Here is a 20303-nt window from a genome sequence, read left to right as displayed (position 1 = left end):
AACCTAATATCTTACTTACTGACACATAAACTATGAATGTCATAGCTCCATTATAATATTTATTATACTCCGACAATGTATACAAGGACTAAAATAGGTCAATATAGTCATAGAAACATATTTTTCTTTCAGTATTTGTCTCAAACAGACATATAATAGCCCACAAGACAAACAAAGACATTTCCAGTTTTAATAGGCTATAGATACAAATAAAGTAAAATGAATATCAGTTGATATTGCTGGTCTCTTCAGGAATTGTTGCAACAGACTTTTCAGGATCAACGCCAGCAACCTCATCCCAAGCTTTCCGACAAGTCCGCACAATCCACTCATGTTCCGAGTCATCTGTTGGAAAGATTTAATTTGAAATGATTGAGAATATGTGTTAATAGTATTGGAAACAAAGTCTGCAGTAAAAGTAAATTGTTTTTTTTTTTTTTAAACGTTTGACCTATGATTAAATGAGGGGGAAAAAATACAAACCGCAGATTGAAGTGTAAAGGTAAAGCGTTTAAATCAAAACCCAAATAACCAGTAGCCTGCATAATTAAACCACAGGCCATTTTCTGTGTGAGGCTGCAACAGTGAAGTGCCATTCAAGTCTCGGGTAAATTTGTCAAATCAAGATAAGCCTGACAATTAGGAGAAAATAACTTCTCAGAGCCACTTCAGACACCAATAAATAATAACCCCCAAAAAATAGACACCGATTTTTTTTTAAAGCGAAACGACTGCCAGAGGAGCTGATAATAAACCAGTTTTGCATTGTTAAAACTGAAATGAGTAGCTAATTGCAGGGGAAGTGAGCTTTCTCTGGAGCGCTCGCAGCTGCACGCACTTGAGTAGCACGCGGGCCTCACCCCCAGGTTCCACTGCGCGCGGGGATCCATTGTACAGGGAAGCAGGTCTGCAGCTCTCGGACTGATTGTGTGTAATTGCCAGGCGTGAACACTAACAGCCACTTCACGTAGAAATCACCCCGCTCCTCTTTCTCTGTGCGTCTCTTTCCTTTCTACCTGTTCTGATCGGGAGCTCAATTGAACGTAGAGGCCTATCGGACACGCGGACAGCTGCCCCGCAAACAGTCTTTGTGACGCATTTGTTAACGGAGAAGGTAATTATTGAAGCCTATACGTCGTTACGTTTAGACTGACCTCAATTAACCACAAACCACAACCTGCCTTAATGATAATTAGATTGGGACATTTTCATATTTGCTGTAATTCTGCCCTCTTGAGATTGTATAGCAGCGTTTATCTCAGGATTTAAGTCATGTAATTGGTACCTTGGGTTATTTGAAGGCACAGGTGGCTGGTATATTTAGGTTATTTCCTGCAATCTAAGGACAGCAGGACATTTTTGTGATTTACCAGTTTTTGTAAGTCAATACATTTAACTTATAGACCTATCTAATTACTCTTTTCATCAGTTCTGTGAATTGGGATATTGCAGGTTGACTGATAAAAACAAATAAATACATGAAATTGTACTATGGTTCTCTGAAGTAAATGATACATCAAATTTGTAGGGAAAATTTCAGGCACCATTTTGCACCTTTAGTGAAATGCAGCACACTAAACACACTTGTTTATTAGATATCTGGTTGATAGCCATCTCGACTGTAATAACCTGCATGGATGACCTTTTTGCAATGTACACAGGAGAGAGTGTGTGTGTGTGTGGAAGCGATAATGGCACCTTGTTAAAGTCTGTTTATCTTAATCCTTAAAATACACTCGGAGGGAAAAGTGTTTCCTTCCAGCTCAATGGGTGCGAATTAACACACACACGCACGCACGCACACACACACCACCATAGTGATTTGAATAAGAGATGATCACATTCTGCTGGACTTAGTATTAGTACAGTATTCACAGAAACAGGAGAGCTATGACACTGTGATGTCAAAATCTGAACCTGGTCCACCAACCAAGGCGAGGAGCTCAACTTAGTGGACTTATTCAGGGTCATATGTGCTAATGTAAGCGCATTTTGTGGTTTCCAAGTGGAGGCACCACAGTGCAATCAAACTTACCTAAATGTGAAAGCTCAAATAAACATTCGAATGCACACGTATAAGTCATCTGTCTCCAATTCACTGCAAGCGGAGCAGCCTTTGCTTTTGTGTCTTAATGACATCACAGAAAACAGCGGCGGCTTTCCGGTTTCTAGCTTTGAAAAAGAGATACTGATCTTTAAAGTTATTCATCCATCTGTCACAGCGCACAGGATTAACATGCAAATCCTGTTTTATGGTGAATTATTTGTCTCTAAGATGTATGAAAAATGAGAGTTTCAGGAAAGGATATGGATATGTTCCACTCCCCAGGGCCTCGGCTGATTTTTATCTGTCTGTGAAACACCTCGGCTGGACGGGGACAAAGGGAGGGGCTGTGGTTTGGTCACCAGAGGTGTTTTCCTTGGCAGTGGAATGTTTTCAGTGTGGAACCCTATTCTGTGCGGAGTTTCAAAGGGAAGCGGTTAGTCCAGAAACAGGAAAGTGCTACAAACAATATGGCAACAAATGGCCCCTGCTGGAGCTGCTGCAGCCTCCTGCACCGCTGCCGACTGTTGCTGCCTGTTGCCAAGAGAGAATATACACAACTGACCTAGTGTGTGTGTGTGTGTGTGTGTGTGTGTTTGTAATAACAGTAACGCTTAATCAGTCAGTGGTGGAGATTTGATTGTGCAGGGCCTATGTATCTTTCCCCTCATTCTTCTTTAATTACAGTTTTAGAGTAATGCAATTTTTTATTTTATACCTTCAAACTTAAGTAACAATCTTCATCAGCAATGACAAATGAAGTTCAATTATGTGTCTCTGGAAGTTTGAAAGCGAATAAAAATAGCCTTTTGGAGTTGTTTGTTGATTATGTGATTTGTGTTTCAGGTTTACAGTAATCGTTTCATTGTGTTGTAGACTGTTGGCTTCATTTAAGATGGGCTGGTTAACTATGACACAGTGGGGTGAGAGTGAGTGGAACAACATGTTTGTTGTAATGATCTTAATAAAAAAATAGAAATCAAATCATAATTCAAATTTCAATCATTGACTCTTATTTCTTGCTTAACAAGCAGTGTTTTGTGTTTAAAAATGTATGGAAGTATGGATTAGTCTGCCAGCTCATCCACTATGCCAGCTAATATGCTACTTAACAAGTAGTGTGCAGTGCATTGACATGTTATTCTTCTTTTCACACTCCCTAGTTTACCCACCCGAGTGAGAGATGAGTTGAAGAGACGAAAAACTGCAGTGTAATACCGAATGACTAATTGCTGTGGTATTAAATTGGACACTCGAGAAGAAGGTTGGGATGAACATCAGCCAGAAACAAAGTCTGTGATCCCCGAACGTTCATCTTTCACCACCTGCAATCACTCATCACTGACACACACACACACACACACACACACACACACTAAGACCTTCCTTTCTTTCTTTCTTTCTTTCTGTCTTCTGTGTATTGCAGGAGGTGACTATGTATCCAAATTACCTGTCTGACTACTTTCTTATAGATTGTTTATAAAAATATAAGAATCTCTAAGCCCATCATCCAAACCAATATTTCGCTGATTGGTTTGGATGATGGGCTTAGAGATTGATGGTGTGACTCGCTGCCTCTTAAAAGCTGTAAACCCGAATGAAACTTGGAATTGTAGATATAAAATAAAGCAAGATTCTGTGAGTGAATGACATTTCGTTCCTTAAATTGAATCAGAAAACTAATTTAACAGACTATTTATAAAAGAAATAGTTTTTCAAGATAATTTTCTCCCAAACAAGAAGATACAGTAGGAAGCAACGTCCAATACCTCACGTGTCAGTAATTGTTATCATCAATCGGTAAAAAAACATTTTCTCAGAGAGTAATTTTGGTTAAAGGTCCAATGTGTGGGAATTTCTCCCATCTAGCATTGAGATCATATATCACAATCAACTCTCTCGCGCCACGCAGTTCAAAGTACGTATTACAGCTACGGTAGCCTTCACGCTTTTTTCTGATGATCTTTATAATATCCTTTCTTTTTCTGGGCGAAGAAGAAGACTTCTGTTCCTGAAATTTGGATTTTGAATACGTGTGGTCTAGAGTCGGGCCGCATTTTTCTGTCCGAGCCCGGCCTGCATCCTACAGAGCAGTAACCGAACCCGGCCTGAGCCCGACAGGCATTAAGATATTTATGTCCGAGCCTGAACCGAGCACGACACAGTTAAAATCTCTTTTTTTTTCTCATACTAATGACACATGTCCTAGCCTACGTTTGTTTGTGTGGAAAGCCCACTTTTATTAAGAAACTGTAGGGCATTCGGAAATGGCAACAGATGAGCGCATCAGTGCACACAGGGCAACAAGCGCACGTTAATAAGCTGTTTAATTTAAAATGTTCAATGCCTTATCGCGCTGATGTGACCGAGCCCGACCCGAACCCGAACATCATTTCTAAATATCTGTACGAACCCGGCCCGGCCCGCTGCGTACCATTGGGTACCACCGGGTCCCAACGGGCTCGGTTCGGGTATCCATCCTCTAGCGTGGTCCTCCAAGTTTCCTTACCTTCCTTACCGGCTAACGTATTTCAAGATGGCGCATGAATATGGAGCGTCTACCCCAGTTCATGCAAACGCAAATGTAAAATTTTAAGCCAATAGAAATACTTGGAATTGATGGTGGTGGTAAATATTCATGAAAAAGGACAAGTTTGTGAACGGGCAACACAGATTTTGATGAATGAACAACTAAAAACATTACACAGTGGACCTTTAACACCCAGTGACGACGACTCCTAATCTATGTAAATGCTTCCTGGTCCTTTCCCAAAACCAATGAGTAAAGTAATGTGTTTTTGCAGGACTTGAGTGGACCAGTTAGAATCCGTCTCAGTTTAGTGTACATTGGTTTCTTATGTGCTGAGCAGGCCATAAAGAAGGTAAATCATCCCATTTTTGTTAGCATTGTTTGTGTTACATTCATTCAACACTTTTATCCAAACTGACTTGTATTTGGGGAGCACTTTGTGTTTCAGTGTCTTGCTTGAGAGTACTGTACTTTGACATGTGGAAACCACCAACCTGACAATTAATGGGCCTTTTGAAGTAACTGTACCAGGATCAGTATAGTATTTGTTTCAGAGATGTTGCATCTTTCATTTAACCCTCTGGACACATATGTGATGGGAGGTTCCCACTTAATAATTCCAATTGACACACTTACTATCACCACCCTCCATTTCCACTATCCTACATTTTTACATGCAGTACCAGTATTATTGACATCCCTCTATACATGCATGCAGGCATATAAGCAGCTTCTTGATGACAAGAAAGCGGTTCAACTCCAAAAATAATCTTTAACCTCTTGAGGGATATTAGCAACAGACCCTATTGTTTTGCTACCTGGCACAATGCCATGAAGGAATATTTGTCCAAGTTAGCAACAGTAACTAAGGAGAGCAGGGTTTCGCAATATAGGTCAGTTTTGGCCAGTGAGTAAAGTTAGCCTGATATTTCCTAGCAACAACGTTCAGTTCAGGTGGTAAAACTTGAATCGTCTGCAGTTCAAACCAGTTCCATACGAATCATTTTTGCAACTTTTCTAGATGTGAGGTTTTGTCTTCCGTGTCCTACATCCATCAGCTGTAGCGGCTACATGGGGAGCACCTTCCTCTTTCCTCTCTGTAGCAAGCGTCCCCTCTGGGAGGGTGGGTCTGCCCTGTGTCCCATCAGCCTTGCAGTCCTCATCCTGGACGGAAGCCATGAGGCAATAAATTCTGTCTTCACACCCACTTTGACAAATGTGCCTTGAAAAATATATCCATACAGGATAAAGGAGCATTCTTCTCAAGAATTGTATACCAAGATAAGAGGGAGAGCGCATATAGGTAGTGTTTGTGATATATTGCACAAGCTACTTGTTGCAAGTAGCGCATCTTAATACAAATATACTGCCCAGAAATTAGGGGAGCTTGTGTCATACCTTAAATTCTGCCATGAATCATATCTTGACACATGTCTGCATTTGTAATGTTAAAGTCAGAATCATTGGATGAGGATCCAGACATTGATGCTGCAGTGTGTCTGATTTCTGAAGATGGAAGAATACCAAAATATTGTCTGATTTGAATGCTTCCTGCATTTCTGAAATCCATTTACAATAGTCCTGCAAGATTGTAAAACATCCCCATGCATGTACCTGTGATAAAAGCTGTGTTAAGGTATTGTACAGCATGTGTCAAATAAAAAATGGTCCTGTCAAATACCTTTGCTGCACAGCAATCCAACTGGACTTAACCCTAGGGAGCTAAAAGCTATGCATTTACAAACTGCAATCACAACCCGCTGCCTAATTCAAAATGTTGTCTCTTGATGTAAAATCACAGGAGACATGACGAGCAGAGGATGTCAGAATTTGGGAATTCCTATCTGGACACCTGACAGACTGCATTCACTTCAAGTCAGGAGTTTCAAAACTGGGCACCCGTTCAGTGGAAAAATGTGTCTTGAATTTTCCACTTTTGACAAATAAAAGGAAAAAAACAGTTTTGAAATGACTGCAATAGCCTATAGAAGCATGCTTATCAGATGACTTGTAGCAATAATCTTCCATCAGAGAATCCAGGGATAATCCATTTAACATCACTCCATAGGTTCATTGCTATCAAATCCCACACTGTATGCTTTCAGAGATGCAGTTGCTGTGGCCTGTTCTTAAAAATGTAGAGTTTTCTTACACAGAGCTTTTATCTTGTATAACAAGACAGAAACAATAGCTCGCTCAGTACTAATTTGGCTGATTTGGCTTTGAACTCTTGGATTTTACTGATGTATAGGTCTAAGTGGGCATTTCTTCCTTTGAATAATTGAAACAGGATTTGCCAGTTTTACCTTCATATATTTGCCACATTAAGAGAGCTCTGGCAAAGCACTCCATTAGCTTGGCCATAGGTGGATACTACAGCACACATGCTCTGGGAAACAGGTTTAATCAATAGCTACATGATTACTGGAATTTTTAAGTGGTGCTGCTTTATTTAGTTACTATATACATTTAACATACAGCAATCTATCACTGACAAGGTGCTTTAGTGGACATACTTAATTTGAAATGGAAATTTGTGTTTGCTCTTGACTTTCATCTTTCTCATTTTCTTTGGCACAGCAGGCTAAGATGCCTGGATATTACTCAACACTCAGATGGAGCCAATTTGGCCTAAAACTAGAGGAAACAAAAATGTGCACAAACTAGAGCAAAGTAAGCAGTGAGAGAAGAAGGTACGATTTTGATTCTGATAGAGATGTTGTGAAAATGTGAGTATCCTATCTGGATTGTGGTACTTTTGTTCACCTCACAGTAAGTACATAGTTAAAAAATATGTCCAGGTTGGAAGGTATTATTTAGTAGCAAAGGATTATTATTATGAATCAAAGTAAGTGGTTACATGAACACTGTTAGAAGACACACCTCCTATTTAGCCAGTCATCTTTGGTGTCACAGGCCAAGGCTACCACAGTGAGAATAACAAGATATTTTGTGTCTCACCTGCTTTCCTGAGGAATCTGCCAGAGTGGGAAGTGACGACTCTGGTATTGGGGTCATAGAAACCATCGCCACAATCGTAGCATCCATCAGGAATGAGGCATGGCGGATGCAGATCAGTTAGCTGAGATTCTCCTGTATGAAGGAAACAGTCATTTTGTATTGAACAGCGATCTTACGGTGTGTACAACTACTAACGCAATTCGTTATTATGATTTTGTGTTAAAATCTTAGCCCTTTCTAATGGCTTTAATGAGTGCCATGTGGATTGATCATACGTGTAAAGTGAATCTAAAGTCAATCTATTTGTCAGGCCATTGATGGACATAGACCTTAACTCAAAAAGCAGTAATAATTACTACTAACTACATTATCTAGTTATCTTCTAAAATCTAGAACATGGACTGAAGTAAAAAGAGCTGTCCAGGTTTAGCTCAAAAAGATATCAAGCCAGCTCAGTTCTCCTGCTTTGTGACACACATTCAGTACAACCATACAGAGAAGTGAATCTCTGACCACACTAAGCAGCTTTTTATTTATATAAAACGTGTGCTCGTCAAGTTATTGCTTTGGGTGTTACTCCTTTTCCTCCCATGCACATGCTTCCAATGTTATGGTTTTGGTGTTTTGTCTTATTTTTGTAGTCTGTTTTTCTGTTTGTATTTTGCTCAGTTTCCTGTTTTATTTTGATAGTCTGGATTTCTGTTTTGTCTTGTCTGGTTTTACTTCCTGTCTTGTGTTTTCCCGACTTTTTTGATTGTTCCGCCCAGCCCTAATGTGTTTCACCTGTTTCCCAGCCCTTGTGTCACCTGTCTTGTGTTACCTCATTACCCTGTGTATTTAGTCTTTGTGTTCCCCTTGTCCTGTGTCAGATCATTGTATTGTTTTTCTGCTTGGAGTGTCAGTTTAGTCTCTGTGTTTTTGGTCCCTGTTATTCCGGTTTTGTCTTTCACTTATTTTTGGATTTTTCTTTGCCTACTGTTTTGCTGGACACTGTTTTGTTTTGTATTTATTCATTAAATATTCAAGCTCTACTCTGCCTGCTGCCTCTGCTTTTGGGTCCGCCATTCTCCGGAACGTAACGCCCAATCTCAATGTATTAACAGTTTTAATGCTAGGCAACGTTCATTATATTTTCAAGCTAAATGATATGTTTGTCTGAGATTGGGATAGAGAAGAAACACTGCCATCTGACCGAATGAGCAAATAAATGAATTCCAACCTGCAGGTCTGAGTCCATTACACCTCTCACTGTAGAAGCGCCTGTCATAACCATCACAGTAGTCCCAGTCCTTCTCCTGGTACTGCAGACCATCAGCAAAGGTAAAGGACCCCTTGTGAAGAAGCACAATGTTGAAATCATTGTTATTCTGCTTTTTTTTTTTTTTTTTTTTTTTTTTAACCAAAAAAAAATACACAAAACAAAACATAATTTTCCACTTACCTCTAGTGGTGTCTGGCCATGGAAACAATTTTATGTGCCAACATAAATTTTGTGATATTTACATCTTCCACCACCACAGTACAATTGAGTTTCATTTGTGCTCCTTAAAGCAGTGAAAAAAATACATTTGAAAAACTCAACAGCAATGCTACGATAATGCTAAAGATAATCCACAGACCTCACTGTTGGCAGTTTTCCTTGGGGCTATTCTTGGCAGAAAGTAAAAACTGTTGAAAGCAAGGTCTCTTGGTTATCCTACATAGCCCAGACATGGTTTCTGGAAAGATAAGTTGCTGTTGAGGTTTCCAAATGTCACTTTTCAGTGCTTTAAGCACAACAAAACAATTTAAATTCTCTTCCATTGTTTTAGGGTTAAGGCTGAAATCTTAGAGATGGATATCTCAAAACCTCAGCAGATAAAACCAAAACTGTCTGCATAGATACAGTATATACACCAGGGGAAAGTGGAAAAATGTCTTTTGGGTGGTGTGTGTGTGTGTGTGTGTGTGTGTGTGTGTGTGTGTGTGTGTGTGTGTGTGTTTTTCTGAGGGATGAAACAACTATTGGGAATGAAAAATAAGCATACATTGTTCAGTAATCTGGTGAAATGTCAACAATATCATTTGCAATCATAGAAATGACATTAATTCTCATTTTGACACATGTTTGAGTGCTTATTTGGTGGGGGATCAAATACAAATTCAAAAAAGAAAAGAAGAGAGACCAATGTTTAATGGGTAAATTTGTACTACAAGGCATGCTAGATTTAGCATGTCTTCTCGATAGACCTTTCTCACAGACCAGTCATGCAGGAGAAGCACAGGTTTAAGTTATAACATTAACAATGCTTCAGCTTCACGTAAGTGTCCCATTAAACCACATCAGTGAGCCAGCATGCACAGTACCTTGGTCCTGGAACACCTGTGGAATACAGCCAGTGCAGTTTTTGGCTCTTTTATTTCAAAGCACTTTTTCATAAAGGTTAGAGAAAACAGTTGCAGTGACATTACACCTCAACCACAAGATTTCTAATAAAACATTTATTCTTGAATTTGTGAGCTTCTTATACACATACGTACGCAGTGGATATCAACCTTTTAGGATAGGCTAATGATCCTTTAAAATGCTTGTTTAATTTAAAAATCCTCTAAAATAGGAAAAAGAATAATGCAGGATACTCAACCCCAAGGCAGATTGTGAAGTGAGATGTGCAAGTTTCAGAGTGAGCTATGAGCTACCAGATATAATTTCCAGAGCAGGATGGTTTAGGTCTATTTTGAATTAGGTTTTCTTGGGCTGGCATGGATGCAGGTGCAGGGTAGTCTGTGCCACGATTAGTCATGGTTTAGAGCTGCTACCATTTCAAATGAACCACAACTGAAATAATGATAATAATTGGAGTGATCACTGTTGTGGCAAAAGCCCATGAAAGAATGCATTAGAGCAGGAGAGACTGTAGATTTGTGCAGGAAAAAAGGAGAGAAACCTAATAACTATGACAATAATGGTGAGTGATTGCTAAAAGGGACCAGATGTAATATCAACTATAACCAATGTGAAACACACATGCATGTGGATGCATATATTCTGACATGCACGCAGACACACACACACACACACACACACACACACACACACACACACACACTACTCCTCACCTGTTTAGCTATGCCGTTTTCCCAGGTGGCCTCATATTTACTTCCATTTGGAAAGTGTAGCACTCCTTTGCCATGGAACATCCCATCTTTCATCTCTCCCTCATACTTTGTCTCTGTGGGAAAGGTGTACTCTCCTTTTCCATCCATCCTGAGGTAGAAAAGAGATGGTCACACAGTGCTTTGACAACTTTTGCTCTTCATAACGTTAGCACAGCAAACCTGAATCAACGGTGTGTAACGTTATATATATTTGTGTTGTATATCCTGCTGTCTTTAGGGTTACGAAACAGACATTTACCTGCCATTTTTTGTATCTCCTTTGTAACTGCTTCCGATGAGCTCCATTACCACATTGACTTTCTAGCACCCTGTCTTCTCAAAATAAACAAGCACACAAACCAGGGATTTATCGACTGGGGCAAGACTGCACAACGGCCAAGTGTACCGTTACCATGGCAACAGAGAGCCGAGCCAGACTACAACTTCAACTGTTCAACATGAAGAGCAATTGTTTGATTGTATGTCACAGTTTTATCATTTTAACAATTTCGAAATGAAACTTGACAAAACAAATTACAAAATGTATCCAACTTATTCTTCTCTTTTTACAGCTCCTTAACTGCGCATGCGCCAGCGGTTCTGGGATTGGTCGCGCTCTGTTGCGTCATCAGAACGCGCTTCCCAGCTGAGAGCATCAGGCGCAGTAAACTGACCTTCTCTGCGGCCTCGTCGCTCGTCCTGGAGTCAGACGAGGACCTTGAATGTTTTTTTCAGCAGCGGTATTTGATTTTCTGAGTTATAGTTTTATTGTACAGACACACAGCCATGCCCACAAAACTGGATGCTCCCTCACTGCAGGAGCTGAACGTGGATGAGGTGAGCAGTGTTTATTGTTTAGCTTGAATGGAAATCATAGTAAGACAGAACATGCTAGCTAACAAGCTAACGTTGCTAGCTAACGATAGCTGCTGTATTTTTCAAGATATGCTCAGTAGGTTATAACTTTTGCCGCTGGTGTTACCTGCCTTCACATTGCGGAAACTTAGTTACATAACCTAGATTGATAACGTAATAAATCCACTAGCAAATAATTCTAAATGCAACTGAAGCTGGTGAATTCCCCGGCATCTCTATGATATATACACCTTGGCAGCATTAAATAGACATTGTTAACCATCATTAACGTTGTATCGCACTCTAAATAGTCTGCATTACCTCTTCAATTTACCCCATATGGCAACAGTAACTTTACAGTGGCTGTCCCTATACAAACAGCCACATTGAACTTGTCCTTGGAAGACCGTTGTTAGCTGGCAGCAGCTTGTGTTCCAACACTAATATGGGTTAATATATCAAGCATAAAATATATGCATGTAAGAGTTTCTTGTAAATTCTGTAGTTTGATAAATTGTTTTAGAATTACAATGCAATGCAAACCTTTACTTCCCTATTAGCAACTTCATGCTACTGTGCTATTTTTTTGTATTTGAAGTATAACTGGTTGTTGTATTGCCAAGGACCTCATACATTGTTTTTATTTTCTTATAAAGAAAGTTCGATTTGATGAAATCTGCTTTGTATTCACTCATTCTCAATATTGATTATTGTGCATGAGACTATAATTGGCTTAAATTACCATAAGAAATTTGTATAACATTTCCATCACTTCTGTGTTGAAAAGGAGTATTACATATCAACACAGTCCAAGCACCTAGAAACAGCCTTGTAGTTGGAGATAATTTTAAAGAGATGCTGGACTAAAAAATAAATGGTTATCTCCTAAGAAATACCTCAGACCTCAACGCTACCTCTTATCACTAGGGCTGGATTAAAATAATCGATTCTCCAATTAAAATTGATCTTTGTTTTAGTGAACTGATATCGATTAACAAAGTTCCGAAGTCGATTTTTTTTAATATATGCCTTTTCACCATGGATGTAAAGTAAAAGGTACTTTAAACAACCTTTTTGGGGGCCACTCTTAATGTAAACATTAACCTGGTGCATTATAAAACATATTTGAGGGTTGCTTCTTGCTTGTACAATTTACAGCAGAAGTTCTCTAGTTCTCTTTTATATCCATGCAAAGTTGATATTGTAACTGACATTTCCCTAACCTAATAGATAATTAATTTGTCTAATCGACAATTTAAATCAAATCGGAAATTTAATCATATCGGGACCTTGTGAATCGGAATTGAATCGATTCGGGAAATCGTTGGTGATTTCCAGCCCTATGAATCACAAACTCTATTTTTCATAGTTTTTTTTTTTTATATTATTACATGTCATTTAGCTGATGCTTTTATCCAAAGCGACTTACAATTGCTATATATGTCAGAGGTCGCACGCCTCTGGAGCAACCAGGGGTTAAGTGTCTTGCTCAGGGACACATTGGTTGATGTATCGCAATGGGAATCGAACCCGGGTCACCCACACCAAAGGCATGTGTCATATCCACTGCGCCATCACCACCCCTAAAATGTACTAAACACAAGTTTAGTACATTTTATACAACAGGTGGCTGAATATAACAATCTGGGAGTGTTTGGAGGTGTACTTTTCACTATGGGAGCTAGACTAACGTGCGTGATTTATACTTCTGCGTAAAATCTACGCCGTGGCTACTTACGTAGGTACGTGGAGACACAGACCTACGCCATAGCCTGACGTGCATCTCTCGAAAAATGTAACTACACTTCGCGGCAAAGCACGTTGCTCGGCCGTGGCTTGGTAGCGTTGTATTTCCCCCTGCTCTTTCCAGGTTCTCCTTCTCCATAAACAACATGAAACCAAAGAGAGGGTTAACTTTTCCTGCTAAAGATTTCCCACCGTGGTCAGAAAGCACAGGGGAGACACTTTGTTTCTCTCACTAGAGTGGGTACTCGCTGCGAAGCTAATCACTCTCACTCTACCACACACTCCCCCCACACACACACACACACACACACACACGCCGGCCCTGCTATTCTCCTAAAGAGATCGACGCACACACCAACGCACAAGTATAAACTTCAGGCCACTTACGTAGGTTACGGCGAAAGCTCTACATAGAGCCTCCGCACAACAATAAATCAAGCTTGTACTGATTATGTCTCTGCACTGGATGAATATTAAATTGATCCACAATATTCGATCAAACATACTTTAAGCTCTTTTATGAGGTCACCAAGATCAACAAGTGTCAGGATACACAAAATAAATCTCAAAAAATGTCTTAGTGCATCTACTATTTGGCAATGAATTATTATTTTACCCAGTCTCATTGTTTCCCATGTGCCTGTCCCTGTTTTTGTCCAGATCAATGTGTCCTCTGCGGTGCTGAAGGCTGCTGCCCACCATTATGGCTCCCAGTGTGACAAACCCAACAAGGAGTTCATGCTCTGCCGCTGGGAGGAGAAGGACCCCAGAAAGTGTCTAGAAGAAGGGAGGAAAGTCAACGAATGTGCACTCAACTTCTTCAGGTAACACACACCCACTTTTTTTTTTTTTCTTCAAATCTTTCTGGCAACAAATACTCCTGGTACACAGACACACAATGTCTGAAACAGTCGTTTAAGAAGGTTTATGTAATCGATTACATAAATGCGTCGACACAAATAATTTGCGTCGACGCGTCAGGCGTAGAAATCTATAAATAACCGGCTGCCAGCAACAGCGTAAGTATGGATTCCTCGCGAGTTCAACAACACGTTGAGAAAAATGCTTGCACACGGTCTTCTAAAGTGTGGGAGTATTTTACTCTTAATGCCAACAACAACGTGGTAGTCTGTACACTTTGTAAAATGCATCATTGCATGCACGCATCAAATGCAAATGTAAATTGCGCAACCAGGCCAGATTGTCTCAGATATCTCATGAGTCCTTTATAATGTCAGTTATAACGGCCCACGTATTAAAAAATTGTTGGGTTAAAATGGGCTCGGGCTCATAATTCCAGTTAATGTGTCGGGCCCGGCTCGGACACAACGTGCACTGTAGACGTGTGCGATTATCAACATAGTGACACAGAATGTGTTCCCACTAGTAGCCCAACGGTACGTTAGTCCGTTGATTTGTTTTAATGCCCCGCTATGACTTAACATTAAGCATCATTAAACGCTGTCAGTCGGCAGTGTTATTTTTTTGGTTTATCATCATGAGTGACCCAATCGATTACAGACTGTTTTATTAGACACTCTCAACTTGACTTATGTTGGATTTATTTGATACATCTGATTTCATATGTTGCTAAAACTGCACTTGTAAGATTAAAGGGAAAAGAGTTTGGATGTTAAACAAGAGCTTATTCATTATTTTACCTACTACTGTTAAAAAAAAAAAAAAAGCAAATACAGGCTACTCTTTTTGCACTTGCTCGGTTTACTTTAAGTTTTTATTTTTGTATTCCTCCTGAAAGTGACTTTATTTTGTGGTTGGATTGATAGCCTACATCTGGCTTCAATTTGGCTACAAATTCATTTTACTTGGACCGTGCAGTGTTAAACATTTTTAATAAATAGAGACTTGAACCTTATTGACATTTTTGTGTAAATTGTTAATAATTGAGCAATGGGAAAATAATCGCTTATTGAAAAATTAATCGTTAGATTAATCGAAAAATTAATCCTTAGATTAGTCGACTAATCGAAAAAATAATCGCTAGATTAATCGTTTTAAAAAATAATCGTTTGGCACAGCCCTAGTTTACACACTCAGTTAAAAAAAGGAGTTAATTCATCAGATGTGTAGGTAACAGTGGATAGATTAGAAACCTAGTGATTAGACATATTTAATACAGTTTTGGAGATGAAGGCTGCCACAGTGGTGTCATCTGCAAAACCTGTGGTCAGCGAGTGATTGAAGATGTGGCTGAACTTTGGAGCCAGCTGAAGGGTACGGAGTTTGAGAGACCATTGGAAACCTTTGTCAAAAGAGGTTTTGTGGTCAAGAGATTTTGCATTTCCTCCTTTGTGATGGACATGTCGGTAGAAAATGTGCTCTGAAGTTGCGAATAGTCAGACAGCTGTTCTTCCAGAGGTTACAGTTGTTAATTATACAGTTTCCTATTCCTGTTAATACGTTTTTCATTCCATTGGCTTCTGGCGGCAGCGAGATGAAGATGCCAGTCTTCCCTGGCCAAGTAGAATGGCTTGCGATTTAAAGCTAGTGATGTAAGGGTAAAATGAAGGTGAAGGCCTTTTTCACACACAAACCCAACAATAACACCCTGCACAGTGGGTTAGGCTTTGAGTAGAACTAAAGGTTTCATATGATGGTTAAAGACATCTGCTTGCACTTTTTATGGCGAGTTAGTTAATGCTTCATGTCATGACAAAGCTGGATTTTTAAGAAAAGTAAAAAATACCCACAACAGTTTTTTGGTAAAACCTTTAATAATTTCAACTTTTCTGGGATGATGCCAGATGTTTTCATTGTGTAAGTGTTCTGTTTCATAGTACTAATCTTACAGCTGATCATCTGCACTATCTTGTTGAGTCAGTATTTATTCCTGCAAAGCTTTTTAATTTATTATCTTCACTTATTTTTTTTATTATTTTTTTTTACAAGAATCTATTAATAATTGGTTTTCTTGCATTTTTGGCTATTGAATAAGAACCAATCAATAAGTTAAGTACAGAGTTTATTGTGTCTATAACACTGTCATTGGGGGCTATTTGGTGAAGTGGTCTGGGGTTTTTCACTCTGCTGTGTGTGTGTGTGTGTGTGTGTGTGTGTGTGTGTGTGTGTGTGTGTGTGTGTGTGTGTGTGTGCGCTGCTGCTTCTGGTTCTCAAAAAACACAAACAACTGACATTCTGACCCCAAAGATAAACTGAGAGTTACTGTGAAAGACCAATACCTGTAATTATTTTAATGAGGAAAGATTTGACAAAAGCTGTAATTGCACCCAGGATCTGGTTTGATTCTTCGGTGCTTCTGGCAACTGCCAGACACCTTTTTAGGAGCACTTCATTCACATCACCGGTTCAGAAAGTTCTTGTTATGGAAACCTGTAAAATATTTTGAGAAGTCATAAACCTCAATTTAATGAAGGTTTCTGATGTGGTCGGAGTGTGAATTTTGGATCTGAGCAGTTCAGGCACGGAGGATGAACTGTGAATTATTTAGAAATCTTTCCAACGCTTATTATATACAGGGTTTTATTTACAACATCTGTAATGTGCTTGAAAATGCACCTTGAAAATGCTTGACTTTGGAAAAGGTGTAGGGACCCTGTATATATTTTTTTATTAAATGTTACTTTTATCCCATCTCCTGAGTCACATTATCTCTTTGAACATATTGATATAAATAAACGTTTTAAGGGTAAGAGTTCCAGCTCATGCATAGTAACTGAGTTTTCTGGACTGTTTTCATTTTATTCTTGCATATTTGATTCAGACTCAAGTCTCACTCTCAGTTTGCACTCTTTCTTGTAGACAAATCAAGGGAAACTGTGCAGAGTCCTTCACAGAGTACTGGACCTGTCTGGATTATTCTAACTTGTCGGAACTGCGCCATTGCCGTCAGAAGCAGCAAGCCTTCGACAGCTGCGTCCTTGATAAGCTGGGGTGGCAGAGACCCGAGCTGGGAGACCTGTCTAAGGTGAGACTTGGGAAGAATTGACTGCATTTACAATGTGAGCAGCTGGGTTGATGGGCTCTATTCTGGCAAATGATGTGCTGTGCAAGAGGCTCTTATTGCATCTACGTAGCGTCTCATTCACACAGTCTCATTCAGCTACAGTTTTGAGCAGCGAGGTTTTTCTTTTTATAAAATTGCCAGTTTTAGGGGCTTGCATAATGCCCTGCAAGCACTAATGAGGTAGCAGCAAAAGAACAAGACCAACAACTGATCCTGACTATAGATTTTTGGACATTTATTTCTGTAGTCTTTGAAAAGACACTTGGACAAACCTGGGAATCTGTGAATGGCTGTAATTAACCTTCTGCCCATTTTGCGCTTTTCCAGGCACAGCTGTTGTTCATGGAATCAAATCACATGAGCAGGCAAACAAAAGAACAGAAATCTGACTTGAGATCAGTACGAAAAATGTCCAGGTTGACTCACTGGCCGAGTTTCTCTGGTTGCTCAGCTATATAGAACAAATGGAAAAGACTTGTTTGAGAGGATGGGAGTGAACTCATTTTGGAAGCAGATTGAAAGAGTTACCCATTCAGGTTGGGAGATATCCAATCTTGGAGAAAGACAATAGCATGACAGAAACGAAGGAAGAGAGTAAAGGAAAGACAGACCGGACTCAGAAGTCATAAAGAAAGTGCAAAGGTGGAAAAAGCAGGGGAGAGGATGTAAATCACGATTTAAGGGAACAGGTCGTGGAGAATGGAGGAAATAGACAAGGTTTCAGCAGAAAAAACTAAAATGTTTTTTTTTATTTTTTATTGATCAGATCATCTATTGGTTTTTAAACCCTGCTCTTCAATGGGAAAAGTCAGCTTATTCTTCGATTATTGGATATTGGTCTCAGGTTTTACCAGACTTAAAGTAGTTGTAATTTTTACCGTCCAGTCAGATATTGGCACACTATACATGTACAATTCCCTAACATATGTCCACCAAAACGTCCTTGCAGGGCGCTGGTATTTCAACGTGTTTTCACTCTGTATTTCTGACAAGTCATGGGGTGCATCTTCCTTTTCTTTCCTAGGTGACCAAAGTGGAGACCCAGCGGGCCCTCCCCGAGAACCCCTACCATTCTAGACCACGTCCTGAGCCCAACCCAGCCATCGAGGGAAAACTGGAGCCTTCCAAGTATGGCAGCAGGTTATTCTTCTGGAACTGGTGAGGCAGCTCCAGTCGGTCACCATCCAAAGCCATGGGCTCTGTCCAAAAACATCAAGACTACTTGTGACCATTGACACATCAGTTATACTCCAAAAGGTTTAATGCAGACTGCACCTTTTTTTTTTTTTTTAATGTGTGAGGTCTGCGGGTTGGTTTTGGACAGGGCTCATGTCCTAATAGTCTCTTCATCAGCTGTACCTCCAGCTTCGTCAAACACTTTGATAAAGGCAGGACAAATGGATTGTGTGAACAAAGTCCATGAATCATACAGCTTTCCTGACCACTTCTGTAAATGTAATAAGTGAACAAATGCAACATGCTGTTATTGTTGCTGTCAAATAAAAAGATAAATTATAATTCTGGATTTGATTGTCTTTATTGATCTATTAAAGACTGAGTTGCCTTAAAACATTAAAAGGATTTCCTAACGTTAGAAAGATCAGCTATGTATAGGCTTTAAGTTGCCAGACACAGTTCCTTCAGTATCTGCAAAATAATTATAGGCAACACCACCGTGTTTGCACATCTGTGTTTTGTCAGAGTGTGTATTTTCAGACTGATGGAGGGTGAGGTTGGAGGTCAAGGTTCAGGGTCATTACCTGCAGCCAGAGAGAGCTGCTTCTGCTTCCTCCTTTTCTCCCAGCTCACTTCCTGCCTCTGACCTGGACTGGAAGAAGACTACAGGAGTCATTTCGGAGATCCACAGTAAAAGTGTGTTATTGCTGCCGACGCGTGTGTACTCGTGACCTGAAATTGAAGGAGACGAGAAGCCAATTCAAAGACATGCTGACCTGTGGAACGTAGTGGTCTGTGCCAATGCACACGCATGCACTCACGTACTACAGAGACTTTTGTCCAAGTATAAGTAACCATAAAAGCTCAGATTTTGAGTCAGCACACATATCAGCTGTTTAAAAACAATATTAGTAGTCGTGATTTGATTTGCTCCACTACAAACATCAGGCAGGTTGAACCTTTTAACCTATGTGCCATGCGGTTGATTTCTTTGGGGACCAGTAGTAAAGCATGATTTGACAGCTTTCTCATACTCTATAGCAGAGATGTGGCCCTAGGGTGTTTGCATATGATGTGAAAACACCTTGTTTCAGTGCACAAAAACACAGGGACTTGACTTATCAATCACAGAGGGCGACAGCTTTCGGTTAACTGTCACTGTGATTTTATTCAGAAAATGTAAAAATACACATTTTTGTTGTTGCTTATTCTAGATGTAGAATTGATATAATTCCTGTTGAATGTGTTTTCTGTACTGCATGTTTTCAACATTTTCCCACAAATTTCTTTTTATCCCACAGACAGCATTTCAACTGTACGTAGTCTCAGCCAATTGCTAAAAACATCTATATATTTCCAGTGTGTACAGTAGCTCCGTATATGTATGCAGGCATGAGGGTGCATGTCTCCTTGTTTCTATAGTGTGTCACTGGCAGTGGTTGCAGAAATCCCCTCGCAAGGTGTGGTCTAGACCTGTGGCTTGCACAGGAAATGCCTCACAGACCCTCTTCTGACCTGGACAGCGGGACAAAGGGAGAAGGGAAAGGAGGTGTGGACAGAAGGAAACATGGAGGAGAAGGGGGCGAGGACAGACAGGAGGTGGCAAGTAAGAAAATATTGAAGTTGGGGAAGAAGAAGGTAGGTAGAAGAGGGATAAAAGGAGAGAAATTAAGGAAGAGTTAGAGGGAGGTAAGGAATTAAGGGAAACAAAAGGCAGGGCTAGGAATAAGTGATATCCAAAAAGGGCAAGGTGGGAAATGACTTGAAAGCAGGCAGATAGCGTAGGGGCTCGGAGGTTGTTCATTGGTTGACTGTGAGGCCCCAGGGCTCGTGGCAGGCCTTTCTCCATGCGACTTGCAGGAAGCAGA

At 40.0% G+C, this 20303-nt stretch overlaps 2 protein-coding genes across 3 annotated transcripts; one reads left to right on the top strand and one right to left on the bottom strand.

Moving 5' to 3' along the window:
- Positions 1-173: 173 nt before the first annotated feature.
- On the bottom strand, positions 174-11283 carry morn5 (MORN repeat containing 5). 2 transcript variants are annotated; one of them, XM_031278154.2, is made up of 5 exons: positions 10933-11283; positions 10635-10782; positions 8755-8866; positions 7536-7667; positions 174-345 (listed from the first exon to the last, which is right to left on the bottom strand). In XM_031278154.2, exons 1-5 carry the CDS (start codon positions 10977-10979, stop codon positions 227-229), a joined length of 558 nt encoding a protein of 185 aa, XP_031134014.1. In that variant the 5' UTR covers positions 10980-11283; the 3' UTR covers positions 174-226. The 2 variants fall into 2 exon arrangements, with proteins under 2 accessions (XP_031134014.1, XP_035850975.1); XM_035995082.1 differs by lacking the exon at positions 174-345 and adding an exon at positions 4895-5796.
- ndufa8 (NADH:ubiquinone oxidoreductase subunit A8) lies at positions 11274-18777 on the top strand. The gene is made up of 4 exons (XM_031278156.2): positions 11274-11510; positions 13935-14098; positions 17055-17220; positions 18284-18777. The coding sequence occupies exons 1-4, from the start codon at positions 11460-11462 to the stop codon at positions 18419-18421; spliced, it is 519 nt and encodes a 172-aa protein (XP_031134016.1). The 5' UTR covers positions 11274-11459; the 3' UTR covers positions 18422-18777.
- The last annotated feature ends 1526 nt before the right edge of the window (positions 18778-20303 follow it).

The sequence above is a fragment of the Sander lucioperca genome, chromosome 1 (genome assembly GCF_008315115.2).
Source record: "Sander lucioperca isolate FBNREF2018 chromosome 1, SLUC_FBN_1.2, whole genome shotgun sequence".
NCBI lineage: Eukaryota > Metazoa > Chordata > Actinopteri > Perciformes > Percidae > Sander > Sander lucioperca.
This window is presented reverse-complemented; position numbering and strand designations above follow the sequence as displayed.

Excerpts from the sequence above, each read along its gene's own strand:
- ndufa8 (XM_031278156.2), top strand. The coding sequence starts at position 11,460 with ATGCCCACAAAACTGGATGCTCCCTCACTGCAGGAGCTGAACGTGGAT. Across the intron at positions 14,099-17,054 it reads TGTGCACTCAACTTCTTCAG|ACAAATCAAGGGAAACTGTG; the intron begins GTAACACACACC and ends TCTTTCTTGTAG. Across the intron at positions 17,221-18,283 it reads AGCTGGGAGACCTGTCTAAG|GTGACCAAAGTGGAGACCCA; the intron begins GTGAGACTTGGG and ends TTTCTTTCCTAG.
- morn5 (XM_035995082.1), bottom strand. The coding sequence starts at position 10,979 with ATGGAGCTCATCGGAAGCAGTTACAAAGGAGATACAAAAAATGGCAG. Across the intron at positions 8,867-10,634 it reads AAAACGGCATAGCTAAACAG|GGGTCCTTTACCTTTGCTGA; the intron begins GTGAGGAGTAGT and ends CTTCTTCACAAG. Across the intron at positions 5,797-7,535 it reads CAGATTCCTCAGGAAAGCAG|GCACATTTGTCAAAGTGGGT; the intron begins GTGAGACACAAA and ends ATATTTTTCAAG.